The sequence below is a fragment of the Humulus lupulus genome, chromosome 1 (genome assembly GCF_963169125.1).
Source record: "Humulus lupulus chromosome 1, drHumLupu1.1, whole genome shotgun sequence".
Lineage (NCBI taxonomy): Eukaryota > Viridiplantae > Streptophyta > Magnoliopsida > Rosales > Cannabaceae > Humulus > Humulus lupulus.
Genome location: NC_084793.1, coordinates 192,814,247 through 192,834,340, shown reverse-complemented (window position 1 = coordinate 192,834,340; position 20,094 = coordinate 192,814,247). Strand labels below are relative to the sequence as shown.

The 20,094-nt window shown below is 36.3% G+C and overlaps 1 protein-coding gene across 1 annotated transcript; it reads left to right on the top strand.

The window, feature by feature from the left end:
- Positions 1-9,289: 9,289 nt before the first annotated feature.
- Positions 9,290-9,772, top strand: LOC133825837 (uncharacterized). The gene has a single exon (XM_062258732.1). The coding sequence runs from the start codon at positions 9,290-9,292 to the stop codon at positions 9,770-9,772; it is 483 nt and encodes a 160-aa protein (XP_062114716.1).
- The last annotated feature ends 10,322 nt before the right edge of the window (positions 9,773-20,094 follow it).

The window sequence follows — 20,094 nt, the reverse complement described above, 5'->3', positions numbered from 1 at the left end:
TTTTTGGTACAATGAATTAAAGTAAAAGTTTAGATTTCCGCATGTTTTGGTCTTGTATGTTTTGAGGGTCGTTACAGTAATCATAGCATAATCTTATAGTTGGCAGTCGACAAACTTAATCCGTTTTCCTGCCAAATACAACAGCATATAATAGACATATCACATAATTAATGTCACTATAATCCTATCATAAGATATCATAGCATGTCCTAATGTAATATACGATAACATAACAGAGAATCATATCATATCATAACATAAAGACACTGGGATCATATTGTTTCATAGCATAAGGATGTGATAAGCCCTAAGACCTACGCGGTCAGGAGAATAGCCACTACCTGCACTAAGTGGCAAACTCCGCGTACTCCACAATGACCACCCTGTAAAGTGAGCCTACAACAATATGGTTGCATGGTGGCCCACGACTATAGAACCATAACATACAGATCATAGCATTTGCATTCAAAATTTATTATACGTTCAGAGCTTTTTATAGTCATAGTTGGACCATATATAAAGCATAAATACATTCTCATAACATTTATGGTAACATACATAGCATACAAGGCATATATATTCCCACCTATCCTATGTTACTCTTGGTACAAAAGTTCCCTACATCGAGTCCTTAGCTTGCTTTTCCTTTATATGAGTGAGATCACTTCTAGGAGCTATAATTCCAAACAGTAAAAAATGAGCTAATAATTATGCTACGTTTTGTAAGAAAAGAATTTAAAGGACAAACTTATCCCAAAATCTTATTCTTGAAAATTGGCCTAAACCCGAGCCCTCAAGGAAAAATGACCAAAATGCCCGTCTCAGAAACCCAAACCGAACTTAGAAAATTATTGTCCTCAATAGTTATTCTTAATCTTTGCCTAAAATCTTGAGTTTAAACTCCAAATATTTTTCAAGTTATAAATTCCCGAGCCCCGAGTCCAAATCTTGAGCCCTGAGCCTAAATCCCAAACACTAACGTAATTAATGCTCCAAACATAAATTAATTTCTAAAATATTTTCTATGGCTTAAAAATACTTCTCGATCCTTAGATACAAAACCCAATCGTTGAAAGTGTCTCATCTAACCCTAGCATAATTGCTCAAACATAATACCCTTGTGGTGCTTGCACCTTTGCTTGCTCAAACAACATCACCACCATCGACCACTCAGCATTAACGTAGGCAGGGAGCTCCAACAAATGGTAACCACCCACTGAAATGGTAACTACCCCCAAGAATTTCTGGGATCCATCATCAATTCAGATCTAAATCCATCAAAACTCTAAGATAAAAAACTCTAAAGCATTTATTTAAATAAAAAATTAAAACTAGCATCATATGTTAAAAAAATCATTTATCAAATTGATAAGAACCTTAAAACTTAACCATACTTGTAATAGCTGAAACTACTATTTCCAATCTCCTCCTTTTTGGATTTCAACTCTACAAATCACAATAATGTCCTCTAAGATACACACTAAGGCCGAAACTATGAGAATTAACATGATCAAAACTTACCCTTGGTGTGAATCCTGCCGAAGCCGACACTATAGTGACTTCCTTTGCTTGTTTCAGTTTCTACTCTACAAACACAACATAAGGTATCTAAGTATTCACCAAGAACATAATCTGATGAGAAAATAAAAACTTACCCTTGACAGTGTTCCCTTTCTCTCAAACTCTCTCATTCTTTATTTCTTTCAAATTTTAAAATTGGTCAAAGGGAAATGAGGCGGTAACTGCCCTCTACCAGCCCTTATTCTCTAAAATAACCACCCTCCAAATCAAATAAGCCTTTTTCCTCCAACTCTCTAAGTGGTCGAATACTATGGTGCCATTTTGAAACTTGGTGCTTTTAGTTCTCCACTAAACCACTTAGTAACCAACTAAAGAACCCTTAATCATATTTTATCTATTCGTTATTCCACAAATGACTATTAATCCATTCAATATTTATAGTACACCAAAATCATAGTTTAAGCCACATAACTTCATACATTTTTGCTAAAAACTAAACCATAGTCTAAAATCATTTAATGATTAATGTGTAATTCTCAACACATATAATCATAGGCATAACCCTAATGAAAATAATTCCTAAGATTGCCAATAATTTCTATAATTATGCTAGGCCTTAGAAATTATTTCCATCATCATCGTCATACTCCATAAATTTTTTTTATACTAAAGACTCCAAAGACTCTATCTAAGTGACACACTTGTCATATTATAACTAAAATAATATCAATTGTCATTATTTTAATCATCATGCATAGTTCATGATAATATTTAATTAAATTAAAAAAACATTTATACTCGGCATTACACGACATGTCGCTTGTTATGTTTTCAACATAAGGCTAAAATTCTAGGTGACATGTTGCCTCCAAAGTGGTGACATATTACCTCTAGGCCTCATCAACTTGCTCAAATTCAAACTTAAAAAATGTCAAATGTTTCCAAACTTTTTGGAGATTCTTAGATACATTATTGTACCACTTTAGACCCAAAAAATATATTTTTAAATGTCTACAACAAAATTATAATTTCACATCACCCTTATGTGAATCGTTAAGTGTTTTTTCACCACTTTGTGTAGAATACTTAACTTTATTTTGAACCAATCATAACACTATTATCACATCATCAACAAATAATTTCACACACCCAATCAATATAACAATGTTATATAAATACATGCAATTATCACTTACTACCATCATTGATCTCATAAACTCATAATTCATTAATGCCACGGGTGTACCAGTCTAATGAAATTCCATAATGCCATTTCCCGAGGTGAATACTTGGCAGACAAAGCTGCCTATAAAGAACTGAGACATGAACTTCTAATTCACAAGTGTAGTGGTCCAATTTTTTATTTAATTTTATTTATTTAATTACTATGTTTTAGTTTAATTGTTTGATTTTAGAAAATAATTGAAATGTTTGTTTTGTGTGAATTAGGATTTAATTAATGATTTGGAATATTTGTGTAGTGTTTGTTTAATTATTAGTGTTACATTTTTTTTATGTGTGACATAAATATGTGATTAGAATAGGTTGCATTTTATTTACTTAGAGTGTATGTGTGCCGAAATTGTGTGTGTGTGGACTTGTTTTATTTTTATTTCATTTAATTTAACAAAATAAAAGGAAAAAGAAATGGCTTTTCATCTTTTGGGATAAGATGATAAGGCTTATCTAATAGATTGTGTTTACATTGGGATATAGTTTAGATGTGGTGTAAGGAGAGAAAATGGTGAGATTTAGCTTAATTTGTGGGATATGATTTGAGCTTTCGACACTTGAGTTCTTTTCTTAGGGTTAGGTCACTTGGATATTATAAATAGAAGAAAATAGGAGCCTTGGAAAACTATTTGGTGGCTGCCGAAGCTTTGAGAGAAAAGGGAGAGGAGAGCATGAAAAAGAGAAGGAAAAAGAGAGAAAGAAAGAGAGAAAGAAGGAGAAGAGAAATGGGTTCCAAGATCTCTAGATATGTGTTCATATTTTGATTTTGGTTTTTGTTCAAGATCTTCTTAGAATAGATATCTCTTTCTCAATTCTAAGAAGTTTGTTTCACTTTTCTTTGGTGGTGTATTTCGAAATCCCTAGGTGCCAAAGGATTTATTTGCTTTGTGTTCTTGAACACCATAAAGAGGTAATGGAATTTTTGTTATTATTTCTTTTCTTGATTGGTCACTCTCATAGAAAAACATGTTACGATTGTGCATTAATTCTTGAAAGATGGGTATGAGTTGATTTTTCTGCTCTTGATATTTTGTTGTTTGTTTTAATTTATTTTGAGATCTCACTTATGTAAAGCTATGTTGATGTTGCATGATGGGTTCAACCAAGGCATGTGATTTTTGATGCTTTGATTTTATGTTAGTATGATGATTGACATGCCATGATTATGTTGATGCAAAGCTAGAATATTATAAGCATGCTAGGGTTTAAATCTAGCAATGATGCTAAAATTGTTATTGTGTTGTTGTGATTATGGATGTCAGCCTTGATGTTCTAAGGTCTAGGGTTTGTGTGATGGTTTGATTTTGGAAACAGAATTTAATTATTTTCTAGTTCTTGTTTTGTTTCACTATTCATGATATGATTTTATGTGGACTAATACAACATATTTCTTTTGGATACATAGGATGGTCAGCCAAGAGGTATGAAATGGGTTCTGGTTGTTTATTTTATTTTATTGATTTTCTCTTGATACTTGAATAAAGAAGCATGATGAGATTTTGTGGTAATTTGGGTGTTAAGTCCTATGTGTATTTCAACCTAAGCTATATTGCATGGTGTGATATTATTTTAAATGCGTAAATGAGATTAAGGATTATTAGGTACTTGCATAAGATGCTAGAAAACATGTTAGACCTATCCATGTATTGTTGGTATTTTATTAAAGTTTTATTGGTCATTTTATAATTCTATGTTACTTGCTGAATTTTATTGTTAATATATTTATTTAGCAAGCATGAGTAAACTAGGAGTGAGTTTGATGCCATGATTTAATGATATATGCTAAAGATGAAAATGATTAGTTTCATATATTTTATTCTTTCATTTCATTAAGAAAACCTATGATTTTATGTGAATTTATATGCTTAAAAGATAAAAGCAAATATATGAATGACATGCCGAATTTTATTTTTATGTTTATGAGATTAGCAAGTATGTGTATCTAAGGGTGGTTTTTGTACCATGATGATATTTTATTTATAACTATGATTTTTTTTAAAAAATTGAATAATTGTGAATGCCATGATGTTAAGTGATTAGGTGTTCTAGAAAGAGGATTAAAAATAATTACATTTTTTTTAGAAAATTGTTATTTCTTATTTGGTGGTTTGATTTGAAAGCATGTTAGAAATTGATTAATTATTTTGGTAATATTATTTCTAAAATAAATTACGAATATTAAACAAGTTTGTATATAAGTTAGGATTAAAGTTTGGTATCCTTTGCCTATTGTTGATTTACGCCATGATTAGTTTGTGAGTTTTGGTTTTGATTTTTTGGGATTATGTCTTGATGTATGATTTCAAATGGTTTTAAGATGTCAAAATGGTAGTAAGCATGCTAGTAAAATTAATAGGTAATTAGTTAAGTGTTAATAATGCTTGCTGAATTTTTGTAAAATTGTTAAGAAATAAGTGTATGATATCATAAACTTTGGCATACTTTTCAAAAATGGTCCCACGTATGCATGTTAAATGCAAATGTATTTTTACTCGTAATTATATGTTAATTGAGTAAGTCAAAGGTCCTTCCTTAACGACCTTTACGGTTGATATGTGTATCAACATTGTTTTTTATGATGTTATGTGTGACATGCAAGCATGATTATGTGTATGAGTTATGCTAGAATCTAGAAAGTGGTGCAACGTGTTATGAGATAGATGTTGTGTGTACATGGCCCATGTTTAGACACGTTCATGTGTCATTTACATGATATTAAGACAAGCGTTTTGATTGTTATTCTAGGCTCGGTTTGAAGTATTCCCACTCTTTATTTGCTTGGACCTGAGGTAAGGAAGTAAGCTAGATTTCTGCTTTGTTTTGAATGGGCTCTAGTTATGCGATATGTATGGATTTGTTGTGTTTGCTTAACCTAGTGTTGCAGCTTTATTACAGGCAGACGTGCCTAAGATTCTGGCCAAAAGGGTGCCAAGGAAATTCATGGACAAAAGGGTACCAGGTGAATTATGGCCAAAAGGGTGCCATAGAAGGGACCAAAAGGGAGTCACATGTGATCATTGGAAAATAGGGGAGTCATGATCTTATGTTGTATGCTTATGATCATACGTTGAATGTTTATGCCCACGTTGCAAGTGATCTTATGTCACAATTAGTATCATGTTTATGAAATGACTTGTGTTGATAGCGATTTCTATAAGAAAACTATGTTAAGAATGTATGGAATAGGTTGCTTATGCATGTATGTCTTATTTGTACTTCCTTACCGGGCTTTTAGCTCACCACCCTTACTTTTCCCACTTCCAGGTAAAAAATAGATAGACTTATTTTGGCATGCATGGTGAACTGAGTGAGAAGTTCATTTTAGGGTCATTTTAGAGTATGTTTTAGTCAAATTGTGAGTTTTGTACGATATTATGCTTGTGTTTGTTTTGTTTTCAGGTTTTTGCAATGAATCGCAGAATGGAATGGAAAGAAGCAGAGTTGGTGGACAAAAATGGGAAATTTTATGATATTTGTAGTCATTTGGCATTAGTTCTTATCATCCGAGGGAAGTCGAGAAGATTTGAAAATTGAGCATACGAGTAATTAGGGCCGCGACTTGGTCAAGCAAGTCGCGACTCAGCAAAGTCAGAGGCTGCCTAATCTATTGAGACTTTTAGAGCCGCGACTTGGTCAAGAGGATCGCGGTGCTAGAGGAAATAGAGACAATTCCAGGAGGCCTTAGAAGACACGGGCTGCGACCTGGGTGAATAGGGCCGTGGTGCTTGAAGGCCCTGATGAATGCTGAAATGCCTTAGAAAAGACACAGGTCATGACCTAAGATAGGCCAAGTCACGACCCGCCTCGCCAACAAAGAGGAATTCATTTATATATATATATAAGTTCGGACTTTAGGTTTTAAAGGAATTAGGTTAGATTTTTTATTATGAATTTGAGAGAAATTTTGATTCATAAGACATTATTTTTCCGCTATTTCATATTTTTATTTCTTCTTCAAGATTTTAAATTTTATGAGCATGAATAATTATTAATTTGTTTTAGTCATGTCAGATATGAACTAAACTCTGTATCTAGGGGTTAATGTAGTCGCTTGAATTTTGATTAAATTTTATTATGATGTTCTATTGATACATTTTCTTTATTCCAATCTATATGATGTTTGCCTAATGCTAGTAAATACTTGATCACTCTTTGCTTGATTTATGATTTTGATTCAAAACTCGAAACATGCGAATGGAATATTCTATCGTTATAAAGACATAGGTTACATATTGGACGAGAGTACCTGTATGACTTATGTAGCAATTAGGTTACCATTGTTAATTCCTGCTATGTGCTTAAGTTAATCACAGAGATGTAGAAAACTTACATATAGGTTGAAATCTTATATCTAGAAAAAGAATATGAATCGATTTTTGTTAACCTGCTATTAGAATGGGAAGAAGAGATTTAGAACTGATTAGTAAAATTAATAGAATAAAAAATTGATGAAATTAATTCCCTAGGCTTTTTTGTTATTGATTTTTTCTTTTAAATTACTGTTCTATTTACATTTATTTAAATTGTGTTCGTAGTTTATAATTATTCATTTCAATTTTAATCACCAAATCGAAAGTGAAAAGCAATTATTGGTAACTGGTTAAGTCCTGTGGAACGATATCTGTTCTTATAAAATTTATTACTTGACAGGACCACGTACATTTGCATGCATATTTTACTAATCAAGTTTTTGGCGTCGTTGCCAGGTACTAATATCAAATATCAAAATTAATTGTTTTTCATTATACTTTGGTTTTATTCTAACATTTTCTAATTTGAGTTGCTATTAAATTTCTCAATTTCAGGTTATCTAGTTTATGCAATGTCAGGGTTTGAATATACTAGTTCCTGTTGATCCTGAGATTGAGAAGACCTGAAAAAGAAAAAGAAAATAGAAAAGACTAGAAAGAATGGCACAGGATGTTAATAATGTTGGCAACAATAATCTGGATCAGGGTAATGATGTTAACACTGCATCTGAGGCAGACCCACCACTGAGGGACTATGTATTCCCTACTGTTACAAGGATACACTCTAGCATTGGCCCACCTACTGTCAAGGAAAATAATTTTGAGATCAAGCCTTCGACTATCCAAATGGTTCAGAATTTAGTTCAGTTTGGAGGGCTACCTAATGAGGAACCAAACCTCCATATTACTAACTTTTTAGAGTTATGTGCTACTTTCAAATTGAATGGAGTAACTAATGATGCAATCTGTTTGAGGCTATTCCCATTTACTTTGAGAGACAGAGCTAAAAGTTGGTTGATTTTACTGCAAGCCAACTCCATTGCGACATGGGAGAACCTTGCCCAAAAATTCATGGCTAAGTATTTTCCTCCCACTAAATCAGCCCGAATTAGAGGTGAAAAAAATAATTTTTGTCAATTTGAGGGGGAATCATTATATGATGCTTGGGAAAAGGTTTAAAGAGCTGTGTCGAAAATGCTCACATAATGGTATAGTGAAATGGATGTTGGTGCACACTTTTTATAATGGGCTGAGGGGAAACACAAGGACTATAATAGATGCAGCAGTGGCGGGAGAATTTATGAGCAAGAGTGCTAATGAAGCGTATGACCTCTTGGAGGAGATGATCATGAATAACTATCAATGGCCAACAGAGCGAGAAAATAAGAAGGTGGCGGGAGTTCTAGAAGTTGATCCTATTGCTAGCCTCACATTTCAAATTGCTTCGTTGACCAAGCAAATGCAACAACAAAATAACATTTTTGCTCAAGCAATGCAACTAGAACCCACTCATATTATTTGTGAGACATGTGGAGGCCCTCATCACTTTGAGCAATGTCCAGCAATAGGTTCTTATTCAGTAGATGATATTCCACTTGAAAAGGTGCAGGTCATTGGTTATTACCCGAGGCAACCGAATAACAACCCATACTCCAAATCTTACACTCTAGCGTGCAAGAACCATTCAAATCTGTCACGGAGTAATAATCAACGGCACCAACCACAGTATCATTCAATTCTACCTCAAATCCTCCACATAAACCATACTACGGGCTAAATCAAAGACCCTTTTACGACACTCAATAGCTACAAATGCCACAACATCAACAACCATCACCTCAAGTGACTAAACCAGAGGTACCCACCGATTTATTGAGCCAATTTATGGCAGAAACCAGATCCTCCATTCGGAGATTGAAAATACAAGTTGGCCAACTTGCAAAGTTAATGGTGAACCGTAATCAAGGTGCTTTACCTAGTTCAACTGTGGTGAACCCCAAAGAAAAATGTCAAGCTATCACTTTGAGGAGCGGGACTAAGTACGATGGGCCTACAGTGAAAGACAAGGGAAAGAAGATAGAGGGCCAATAGGTCACTAGTCCAGCACAAGGAAAGGTTACTGAAGACCTTCCAAAGAAATAGAAGCCAATATACACCGAGCCTACACCGAATATTCCTTATCCTTAGCAGTTCTGAAAGGCCAATCTTGACAAACAATTCTCCAAATTTCTTGAGGCTTTTAAAAACTTCACATTCACATTCCCTTTGCTGAGGCTCTTTAAAAAATGTCGAGTTATGTGAAATTTATGAAAGAGATATTTTCTAATAAGAGAAAAATGGAAGATTATGAAACTGTGGCTTTGACAGAAGAGTGTAGTGCGATTATTCAAAAGAAGCTTCCTCAAAAGTTAAGAGATCTGAGTGGTTTCACTATACCTTGCAGCATTGAGGATTTTAATTGTGAGAGGGCTTTGTGTGATTTGGGTGGAAGGATTAATCTGATGTCGATGTCCGTATTTAGAAGACTTGGTTTGGGGAAAGCTAGACCCACTACTGTTACTCTTCAATTGATCGACCGTTCATTGACCCATCCTCGAGGTATTATTGAAGACATTCTTGTCAAAGTGCTCGAATCCATCTTTCCTGGATATGTTATTGTGCTTGATATGGAGAAAGATGAAGATGTTAAAATTATTTTGGGGAAACCATTTTTAGCCATCGATCAACCCTTGATGAGGAAAGTTGAGGCTAAGAGTGCAAGGCAATGAGGTTGTATTTAATGTCTTTAAGACAATGAAGTATCCTAGAGCAAGCGATAGTTGCTATAGTGTGAATGTAATTGAGGAAAGTTTCAAAGAGAAAACTCATTGAAGATCTGCTTGAGATGAGTCTTATTTCACCAAGTATGGAAGACTGTTATGGCACCGAGGTTAGCGAATATTTAAATTGGTTAAATTCCGCTGGACCTATTTATAGGAAGAAATATAAGGAACTTGGACAAGGGCCCAAGAGACCACTACCATATATTGAGAAGCCAGCGGTAGTTGAATCAAAGACTTTACTGGAACATCTTAAGTACACTTATTTGGGTAAGTATGACACTCTCCCATTTATTATTTCAACTCCATTATCTACCGTTGAAGAGGAAAAATTATTAAAAGTGTTTCGAGCTCATAAATTGGCCATTGGTTGGACCTTAGCTGATATAAAAGGTATTAGTCCCTCTATTGTTCTACATTGTATTCTAATGGAAGAGGACAACAAGCCTATCAATGACACTCAAAGGAGGTTAAATCCCACTATGAAAGAGGTGGTTCAGAAATAAATTTTGAAGTTGTTAGATGTTGGTGTTATTTATCCTACCTTGGATAGTTCGTGGGTAAGCCTGGTACAAGTGGTTTCGAAAAAAGGTGGAATGACTGTAGTCAAAAATGAAAACAATGAGTTAATTCTAACTCGTACACTAATGGGGTGGAGAATTTGTATTGATTACCGAAAATTAAATAAGGCAACAAGGAAAGATCACTTCACATTGTCTTTTGTTGATCAAATGCTCGATAGGCTGTCGGGCCATCATTTCTATTGCTTCCTAGATGGGTACTCCGATTATCATCAAATACCTAATGCTCCCAAAGACCAAGAGAAAACAACTTTCACTTGTCTTTATTGTACATTTTATTTTCATAGAATGCCATTTGGATTATGCAATACTCCTGCTACTTTTCTATGATGCATGATGTCACTATTTTCTGATATGGTGGAAAAGAGCATTGAAATACTTATGGATGATTTCTCGATCTTTGGCTCCTCATTTGATATGTGTTTAAAGAATTTGGAGAATGTGTTAAGAAGATGTGAAGAATCTAATTTGGTCCTGAATTGGAAAAATTTCACTTCATTGTGAGTGAAGGAATTGTTTTGGGCCATAAGATTTCAAGCAAGGGCATAGAGGTAGATCATGCAAAGATATCAACTATTGAGAACTTGCCTCCTCTAATTTCAGTAAAAGGTGTTTGGAGTTTTCTTGGATATGCAGGATTTTATAGGAGATTTATTAAACATTTCTTCAAGATTTCTAAACCCATATTTGTACTTTTAATGAATGAAGTACCGATTAATTTTGATGGTGTGCCTTCAATACTTTCAAATAGAAATTAATCATTGCACCGATCGTGGTACCACAGAATTAGGAACTCCCCTTTAAATTGATGTGCGATGCGAGTGATTATGAAGTGGGAGCGGTTCTGGGGTAGTGAATTGACAAGGTAGTCCGAACAATTTATTATGCTAGTCGGACCTTGAATGATGCTCAATTAAATTATGCAACTAGTGAAAAAGAATTACTTGCAATTGTCTTTGTGTTCGATAAGTTCATGCCGTATTTATTTGGTAATAAGGTGATTGTCTACATAGACCATTCTGCTGTTAAGTACCTTATGACCAAGAAGGATGCCGAAACCCGCTTGATTCGATGGGTCCTATTATTGCAAGAGTTTGATATGGAAATTTGTGACAAAAAGGGGACATAAAATCTAGTTGCAGATCATTTATCTAGATTGGAAAAAGAAGAAGAGCCTAATGAGAGAGGGGTACAAATTGATGACAACTTCCTGGATGAAGAGTTATTTTCTATTGAAAGAGAAGAAAAGATACCGTGGTTTGCTGATTATGTCAATTATTTGGTAGCTAAAGTTATGCCTCCAGTCATGTCTATGTAGCAACTTAAAATGTTTTATTCAGAAGTCAAACATTATTGTTGGGATGAGCCAATTCTCTTTTTTCATTGTGTTGATAAAATAATTAGAAGATGTGTCCCGGAAGAGGAGATGATTTCCATTCTTACTCACTGTCATACTCTTCATTGTGGCGGTCACTTTGGAAGAACAAGGTCAACAGCAAAAGTTCTGCAATGTGGGTTTTATTGGCCTACGTTATTTAAAGATGATAGTGTCTTTGTCAAGAGTTGTGATCGTTGCCAAAGGACCGGTAACATATCGAGAAGAGATCAAATGGCAATGACTTGAAATCTGGAAGTTGAGTAGTTCAATGTGTGGAGAATTGACTTTCTGGACCTTTCCCGTCATCTTATAATAACAAGTACATTCTGCTTGTGGTGGAATATGTTTCTAAATGGGTGGAAGCTGCAATAACTCCTACTTGTGACGGTGAAGAGGTACTTACATTCCATCACAAAAATATTTTTACCCGGTTCGGTACTCCAAGAGCAATTATTAGAGACAGAGGAAGTCACTTCTGCAACAAATCATTCCCTTATTTATGTGCTCGTTACAGAGTTCATCACTGAAAGGCTTTATTTGACCATCCACTTGAAAATGGTCAAGTAGAAGTGTCAATTTGGGAGATAAAAAGTATCATGCAAAAGACTGTAAATACATCAAGGAATGACTGGTCGAAAAGGCTTGATGATTTACTTTGGGCATATCGCACAACCTTCAAGACTTCGATCGATATGTCACTGTATGGATTGGTGTTTGGTAAGGCCCATCCTTTACTGGTGGAACTACAACACAGAGCTTACTAGGCTGAGAAAAAAGTTGAATGTTGATCTCTTTATGGCAAGAAAGAATAGGCTTATGGAGTTGAACGAGCTCGATGAATTTTGAAATGAAGCCTATGAGAATGCAAGGATTTATAAAGAAAAGTCCAGGGCCTTTCATGATAAGAGGATACTTAGGAAAGATTTCCAACTGGGAGACAAAGATTTGTTATTTAACTCCCGATTAAAGCTCTTTCCAGGTAAATTGAAGTTGAGATGGTCGAGACCATACATAGTTGTTGTCTCATTGCCTTATGGAGTGGTGCAAATTCATTGCGAGGAAATGGGGCACTTTAAGGTGAATGGCCAGAGATTGAAGCACTATTTGGAAGGCCCGGTGGAAAAATGCAAGTCTGTGGTGATCTTGGTACCCCTCTGAATTGGGTGTTCAAAGTCCGACTAAATGACGTAAACGACAGCGCTGTAGGAGGCGTTCCTATAATTTATTTGTGTTTTGTTTTAATTCTTAATTATTTAAAAAAAATTATTTAATTTTGTTTTGGATTTGTAAAGATTCATTTTTTTATTTAGTTTTAGAGTAGGTTGTATGTAGAAACCCTGCAATTCATGAAAAGGTAATTTTAAAACTCGTCTGGAGGTCAAGTCACGACATGCCCTTATAAGTCGTGGTCGTAGGAAAAGTCATATAGCATGGAGAATAAAGGTGTGGAGGCGAGCCGCGACTTGCTCTTATAAGTCGCAACATGCTAGGAAGTCAGAGAGCATACAATTTTTTATGGAAGAGGTGGGTCGCGACTTGCTATCGCTGGGTCTCGGCACACCTCCATCAGGAAAGGAAAAATGAGTATAAACCCAATTTTTCTTAAACCACAACCCACATTCCGAATATTTTCTCCTTCAAACCCAATTTTTTTCAAATTTTCACTAATTCTCCCATCTTCATCCTCCCTTAAACAACTTGTTGACCATGATTTTGGCCAACGACGAGTAAACACAAAAACACTAGTAAGCCTTGAATAGAAAATAAATGACACAAATGATTTTATAGTAGTTCGCCCCAATTTTTTGGTAATAGCCTAATCCACTTGGAGTTATTATATATGTCCCTACACTTAAGATCAGATGAACCTGAGCCAACTGAGTTTCTTATGTATAAGTCGAAAAGAACAATGTTTCCCTCTGTAAATTCTCTCAGATAATGCCCCAAGGTCTCAAAATTAGAGAGTTTCCAAGTCTCAAAAAGATCAGTCCCTCTAAATGATGCCATGAGCCATTTATTTATAGGCTCATGGACCAAAAAATCTCCCGTTTTGACGGGGTCCTTGGTTGTTTCAGCCAACTTTAATTAAATACATAATATATAAATTCAACTTACAATAATATATCTATTACTCCGGGATATCTGAGAGATTTGCGTGGTAGTTACGTGTGATTTAGGTTGAAGTTGTTACTGAGATTCATAAAAATGTCACTGGGCAGGTAAATCAACATACCCAGTCGGCTACACTTCCCTTCTGATGTGGCTGGTCAGGTAAGACTCCCTTCTAATATGGCTAGTCGGGTAAGACTCCCTCCTAATGCTACTGGTCGAGTAAAATTCTTTCCTGACAATACAAATTCTTATCTGGTCGGGTAAATTACTTCCTGACCATGTAAAACCATCTTTTCAACCAATGTTCTTCTCACCAGTGACATGAGGACTCTGTAGATCATTTTCTAACCTTTGCACTTCCCTTGGTTAACACATTTATTAACAATTAATGCTCCACCTGTCACAACATCATTAAACTGAAATTTTAGGGATAAGATTTGTTCCCCAAGCTTATTATTTTATTTTTTCAAATGATAAATTTTTTTTGTAACTAGTAGTTATTCTGGTTGTCCAAAAGCATAATAAAAGTTTGACTAGTTAAAATCCAAAAATTAAATAATTAATCAGAGATTGAACGATTTCCACAACAATTACCTCCAAGTGATGATCCACCAGAAAATTTAATAATTTTTGTGTCTTAAAATTCCAAAAATGACCATCTACACTCTCCCGCCTATTTCAAATAGACTCGCGATTAAACTTTTCAGTTCATAAATATGGAAGTTACCATTTTCCCAGAAAGTGGGATAATGGAATAATGGGAGAGAGAAAAAATTAGGAGTTGAGGGCTCCCCTCTTATCCTATAAATAACCCCATGCTTGCCTAGCCTTCTCAAGCCAAAAAGAACATCACAACAAAAAACTCCCCCTTTCCGCGGCCGACTCCTCCCCATGACTTCCAAGAGTGTCCCATTTTCTTCAAGTAACTCAAAGGAAACTTTCAAGAAATCCAAGGCTCTTCCATCCATTTGGGTAATTTTTCTCTTCTTAATCTTCACTTTTAAGAATTTTGAAGCTTTCAAATTCTACACATACTTTGCTAGAACATGTGGTGGCAGAAACCCTCTTTTGGAATGCTTTCTTTGTAATTTTTGTTATGAATCTTTGAAGGATAGTGATTTTGTGGCAGTTTTGATGTAGTTTAGGTTTGGGTTAGCCAATTTCATGAAATTTTAGAGAAAAAATAATTTCCCATACTCAAACATACAATCGAGTTCATGGGTGTGTATGAATTCTTGGAGTTTCATGAAACTTTTGCAAACCCTTGAAATTCTCCTTTTTGATATTGTTTGTATGCCCCTTGAATAGGAAAATCTATTCGTGCTCCACGTTATTCCCCATTTTTTTAGTCTTTTACTACTCGGATTCGTCATCGCCGATCGAATTATCAAGCTAGCCCTTGATTTTCACGTCTGGCTCTTCGAAACCCCCTAGCCATTTCTAGGTGCTTTACCTCCTCGAACACTTGCTAGCTGATCGGGTAATTTTTTGTAGTCTAGACTCCACGGAAACCACTTAACTCCTTGGCATCACCTAGCCATTTAGGTACTAAATCCTTGGGATCTTGTAACCGATCGAGTTGTTTTGGCTAGTTATTACTCAAATAACTTGGCTGCCTAGGCCCCTCGGAAACTTGTTAGTTGATCAAGTCTCTTTGGATGTCTTGGTTCCTCGGACTCCTGCTCCTCGAAACATGCTTGTGTACCTGGTCATACACCAATCGAGTGCCTTGACCCATGCACTCCAGCCGATCGGATCACACGCCACCTAAGTGCCATGACTCCTCGGGAACTTTCAGCTGCTCAGGCACTCATTGCCCCTTGGAACCCACTTGAAGCCGCTCAGGCATTCATTGCCCCTCTGAAATTTTCTTAGCTCCTCGGCAACATTTTTTAGCCGCTCGAATCATGCACCCAACCACTCGAGTTTGTGCGTATATTAGCTTAACACACAACCTCATTATTCAAAAACACATAGCACAAACTATAGGCCTAATGTCCCCGAACACATAGCACCCAAAATAATTTCCTTTTTCTTTGTGAATTGCTTAAAATTATTATCATTACCCAAAAATGTCTTTATTTGGGCAGTAAAATTTTTTGACTACTCAGATAAATTTTTCAATGGGCAGTGAATAATTTTACTTTAAATTCACTTTCTGTTTGGTTTGCTTACCTCCACGTATTTTTTGTAGATGAATCGCTTATACTACAGGGGAGGTGACAACCAAACAAACTCTAATTCTTCATCTCCCGCGTCAAGTGATACCCTTCCGAGCAGCGATTCTTCTTCCAAATCTCTAAGCAAAAGAACTCTGGAAGACTATCTTCGTCGTCTCAAGAAAATCCTTTCGCGATCAGCTTTATACATCCTTCACGAAGAGCAGTTCCTTAAGAAGCATTGTCTGCACCAACTGATGAGGGTGAAAAAGTCCAATCGACTCCCTCAGGAACAAGATCCCTAAGTAGCTCGTAGAGTGAAGTAAAAGGTGGTGGAACGAGTACCTTTTGTGGGAGAAAATTTATTAGAAGAAAATGAGACTGAAGCCTCTTCAAAGCCTCCTCGCCAAGTTCAAAAAACTGGTAAACCCAAGAGAAAGGCTACCCAGACTTTTGCCACAAAAATCCAACAAACTACTACATTCAAACCGAGGAAAGAAGAAGATCACGTGCCTTCATGGTTCGTAGCTAAGTCTTCAAAGTTAAACTAAAAAATGCTCAATAAACACATTCAAACTTTGGGTCTTGAAGGAGTGAATGTGATATGTCCACACCCACACCAGAGAGCTAATAATCCTGGTGGAGCCTATTTTTCCTGATCTAAGTATCACATTTATACAGGAGCTATTATCCTTTTGCATCCTCTCTTTAGGTCAATAGCGGATTACTTTAATGTTTATCCCTTCCAGATTGCTCCAGATGGGGTACAAGCCCTGTCTGCTCTATACATTCTCTACCACTTCCAAGGCTGGAACCCACCTATCCCTCATGAGGTACCCTACTTTTTCGATTTTAGGACCAACCCCAGCCACCGGAATACAAGTTTTTTCCACCTCTTTCATAGGAAAAAAGGGGTTAAGTATCTTCATGGTATTGCCCATAAATCAAATCCTTGAAAGTATTATACAAACTACTTTCTTACTCCAGACATTAAAGCCAACAACCTGACTTTTACGCATGCATGCCCTCTTGATCAACCTCTCCCAACCAGGGAAATGCATTCCCGGGTAGGGGATCTCGCAAACATGCCCATTGAGGAGAAGGATGTTGAGCAGTTGGTCACCTTGGAGAATCTCCAATTGGTGGTATTGTTACAGAACAACCAAGATATTGTTTTGGGTTGCACAACTGATGAAGCAGATATGACTGATCTGTCTAATGTCGATACCGAAGTAGTGACTGCCCAGTTTTCTCCTGAACCATCTCCTCAACCACGCCGACTAGGTGGTCTTATCATTAGAGAGACTCTTCTTGAAATTTCTCACCCCCCGCCTTCCCTACCAGGCCTGGCAAAGGAAAAACCATTGAGCTACTTAGAGAAGACAACTCATCGTCGGAAGACGAGGATGAGATTTTCGGTGAAATTTTGAACTCAGGTTTTACTAAAAGTAACCATAATTACATTTTGAGAATGATTGTGATGAAAGTATGTAGAATTTTCTTTTTCAACTATGTTCATTTATTGTTTCCACTAACCAAATTTTTGCTTTACTTTTATGCAGATCCAACCATGTTCAAGCAATTCAACACTCCTTCTACCCAAAAGAGGAAAATTGGTGAAGGTAGCAGCTTGAATCCTCCAAGCAAGGTCATGAGGACTACACCGCCTAACCAGGGGAGACCATCTGATCAGTCAGTCACTATCCCACGCTTGACTCCTCCATCAATTCCATCTTCTGCCAGCCTACAAACTACTCAGTCAACCTGCTTAAGCGAGCCCCTTCGCATTGCTGGTGAGTATGAAAAAGTGTTGCTAGACCATACTCTCCATCATTCAACGACAACTCAGGCCTTTGAGACTCTACCCCAGCAAATCTTTGAAGTTGTCCTTCACAAAGGCCTTGCTCAAAATATGAGTGTAAGCACCTTATCAGAAACACTCACTTTATTATTGATTGTTCTTATTTTGAATACTTTTCCAGTTATTTACTCTAGGGACTCATCACTGTTAGTCATGCTCAAAGTCGAGCAGTCAACTATAAGGAGCTGGTCAAGGTCATGAATGATCTATTGGTGGAAGCCCAGAAAAAGATTGAAACTCTGACTAAATCTTAGAAAGATCTCCAAGTAAAGACTAAGCAGGCAGAGTAAACAATTTTCGAATGGGACAGATCTCTGAGCAAGTTGGCTGATGAAAATAACAAGCAGATCCAGCCCAACAAAATATTGACTGACCAGTTAGAGAAAATGACTCATGAGAATGAAGAGTTGAAACAAGACAAGGAAGCTGATCTGTCTCGTTATGAAGAGATCTGCTTCAACTAATTCTATCAGATATGGAAGCTAAACAAGCCTCTCAACCTCGACTTTCTCTCTGAAGAGGCAAGGACGAAATAGCTTGCCAAATGTGAAGCCTAGGTCACCGAGGAGGCAGCCATTCCAGCTGGTGTTGTGCCTGCTTCTCTTGCTCTATCATACCGACCATAGGAGGTTCTAGATGTTGACGACGGTGTTGACCAGCCAGGGACCAGTTTACCCGACCGTTAAACATGCTTAGCCGATCAGAGAGCCTCCTACCTGACCAGTAGAGACTTTGTACCTGGCCAATTATTTACTTGTTTTTCTTATACTTTTGTTGAGACAATTGCTTGTTATCAACTTTGATAGTTTGCTCGTATGGCCAAGTTAGATTTTGAATATTAAATTCATTATGATATATGCCTTATATTTTCACATGAGTACTTAGTTTTCTAACTTAGAAATTCTAGACATTCCATAAGTCCCTACTATGTATACTTTTTCACACTCTTATTCCTCTAACATTTTATGAGCATGATGTTTATTTTTACACAAATATTTGCTTTTAACTTAAAATTTTGAAAGATTCCAAGTTACTTAAGCTTTGTTAAACAAGTTAGCTCGATGGCCATTTTTTACTTCAAAAATTTACAAGTCATCCTAAGAACAAAATTTTAACTCATGCTCTAATTGCCTGCGTCGAATTATATACCAGTATACACCATATGCCCCCAAGTGATCAAGGGTTGAAAAAACCTTGGTCACTTGCTACTTGACCAAATCTATTCGAGCAGGTACTACTCGTGAAACACATTGAATATAAAGAAAACATCAGAGCATTTGAATACTGCTAGAATACTCAACCAGTTAAATACTGTCAGTCTGCTCGGTCAGTTGAACACTGCCCGATTTGTTCCGACCAATTGAACACTGCTTGAAAATAATCAACACATATGCATAATTTGTAGCAAAATTCAATCGCGCTGCGCGTGATCTCTTTTATTACTCGTAAATTATAAAAGGACAAAACATGTCTAATAACGAGTCTCAAAAAAACCAAAATTGTTCAAAAATAAATGACTGGTCAGCAAATAACCAGCCCATAAACATACTTAAATAACAAGTATAACACTTGAATCCAAGCTACCACTCTGTAAGCGGTATTTATTGATAATATTTCCTCAGGTGCTCGCCATTCCAGTACTTTCTGATCAGCTCATCGTTCAGCCTAGAAAGTTTGTAAGTGTCGGGCGGTGTGACTTGCTCAATTTGATATGGTCCTTCCCAATTTGGTCCTAGCACTCCATCTGTTGGGTCTTTGATGAACACCTTTTTGAGAACAAAATCTCCGACCTAGAATTTTCGATCTTTAACTCTGGAATTAAAGTAGCGGGCCACCTTCTGTTGATGGGCAGCAACTCTCAAGTTCTCCTTTTCTCATTTTTCTTCAATAGAATCCAAAGATTCGGCTAATAATAGATTGTTCTCTTCTTGGTAGTACGTGCTTCTTCGATGGGATGGGGGGTTGATCTCGACCGGTATCATAGCTTCATAACTGCATGCCAAGGAAAAAGGAGTATGACCAGTTGTTTTCTGAGCAGTGGTTCTGTACGACCAGAGAACCTCTAGTAGATCTTCTGCCGAGGATCCTTTAGCTTGTTCGAGCCGCCTCTGTAGGGTATCTTTCAATTTTTTGTTTACTGCTTCAACTGCCCATTCACTTGTGGGTGAGCCACCGAGGAG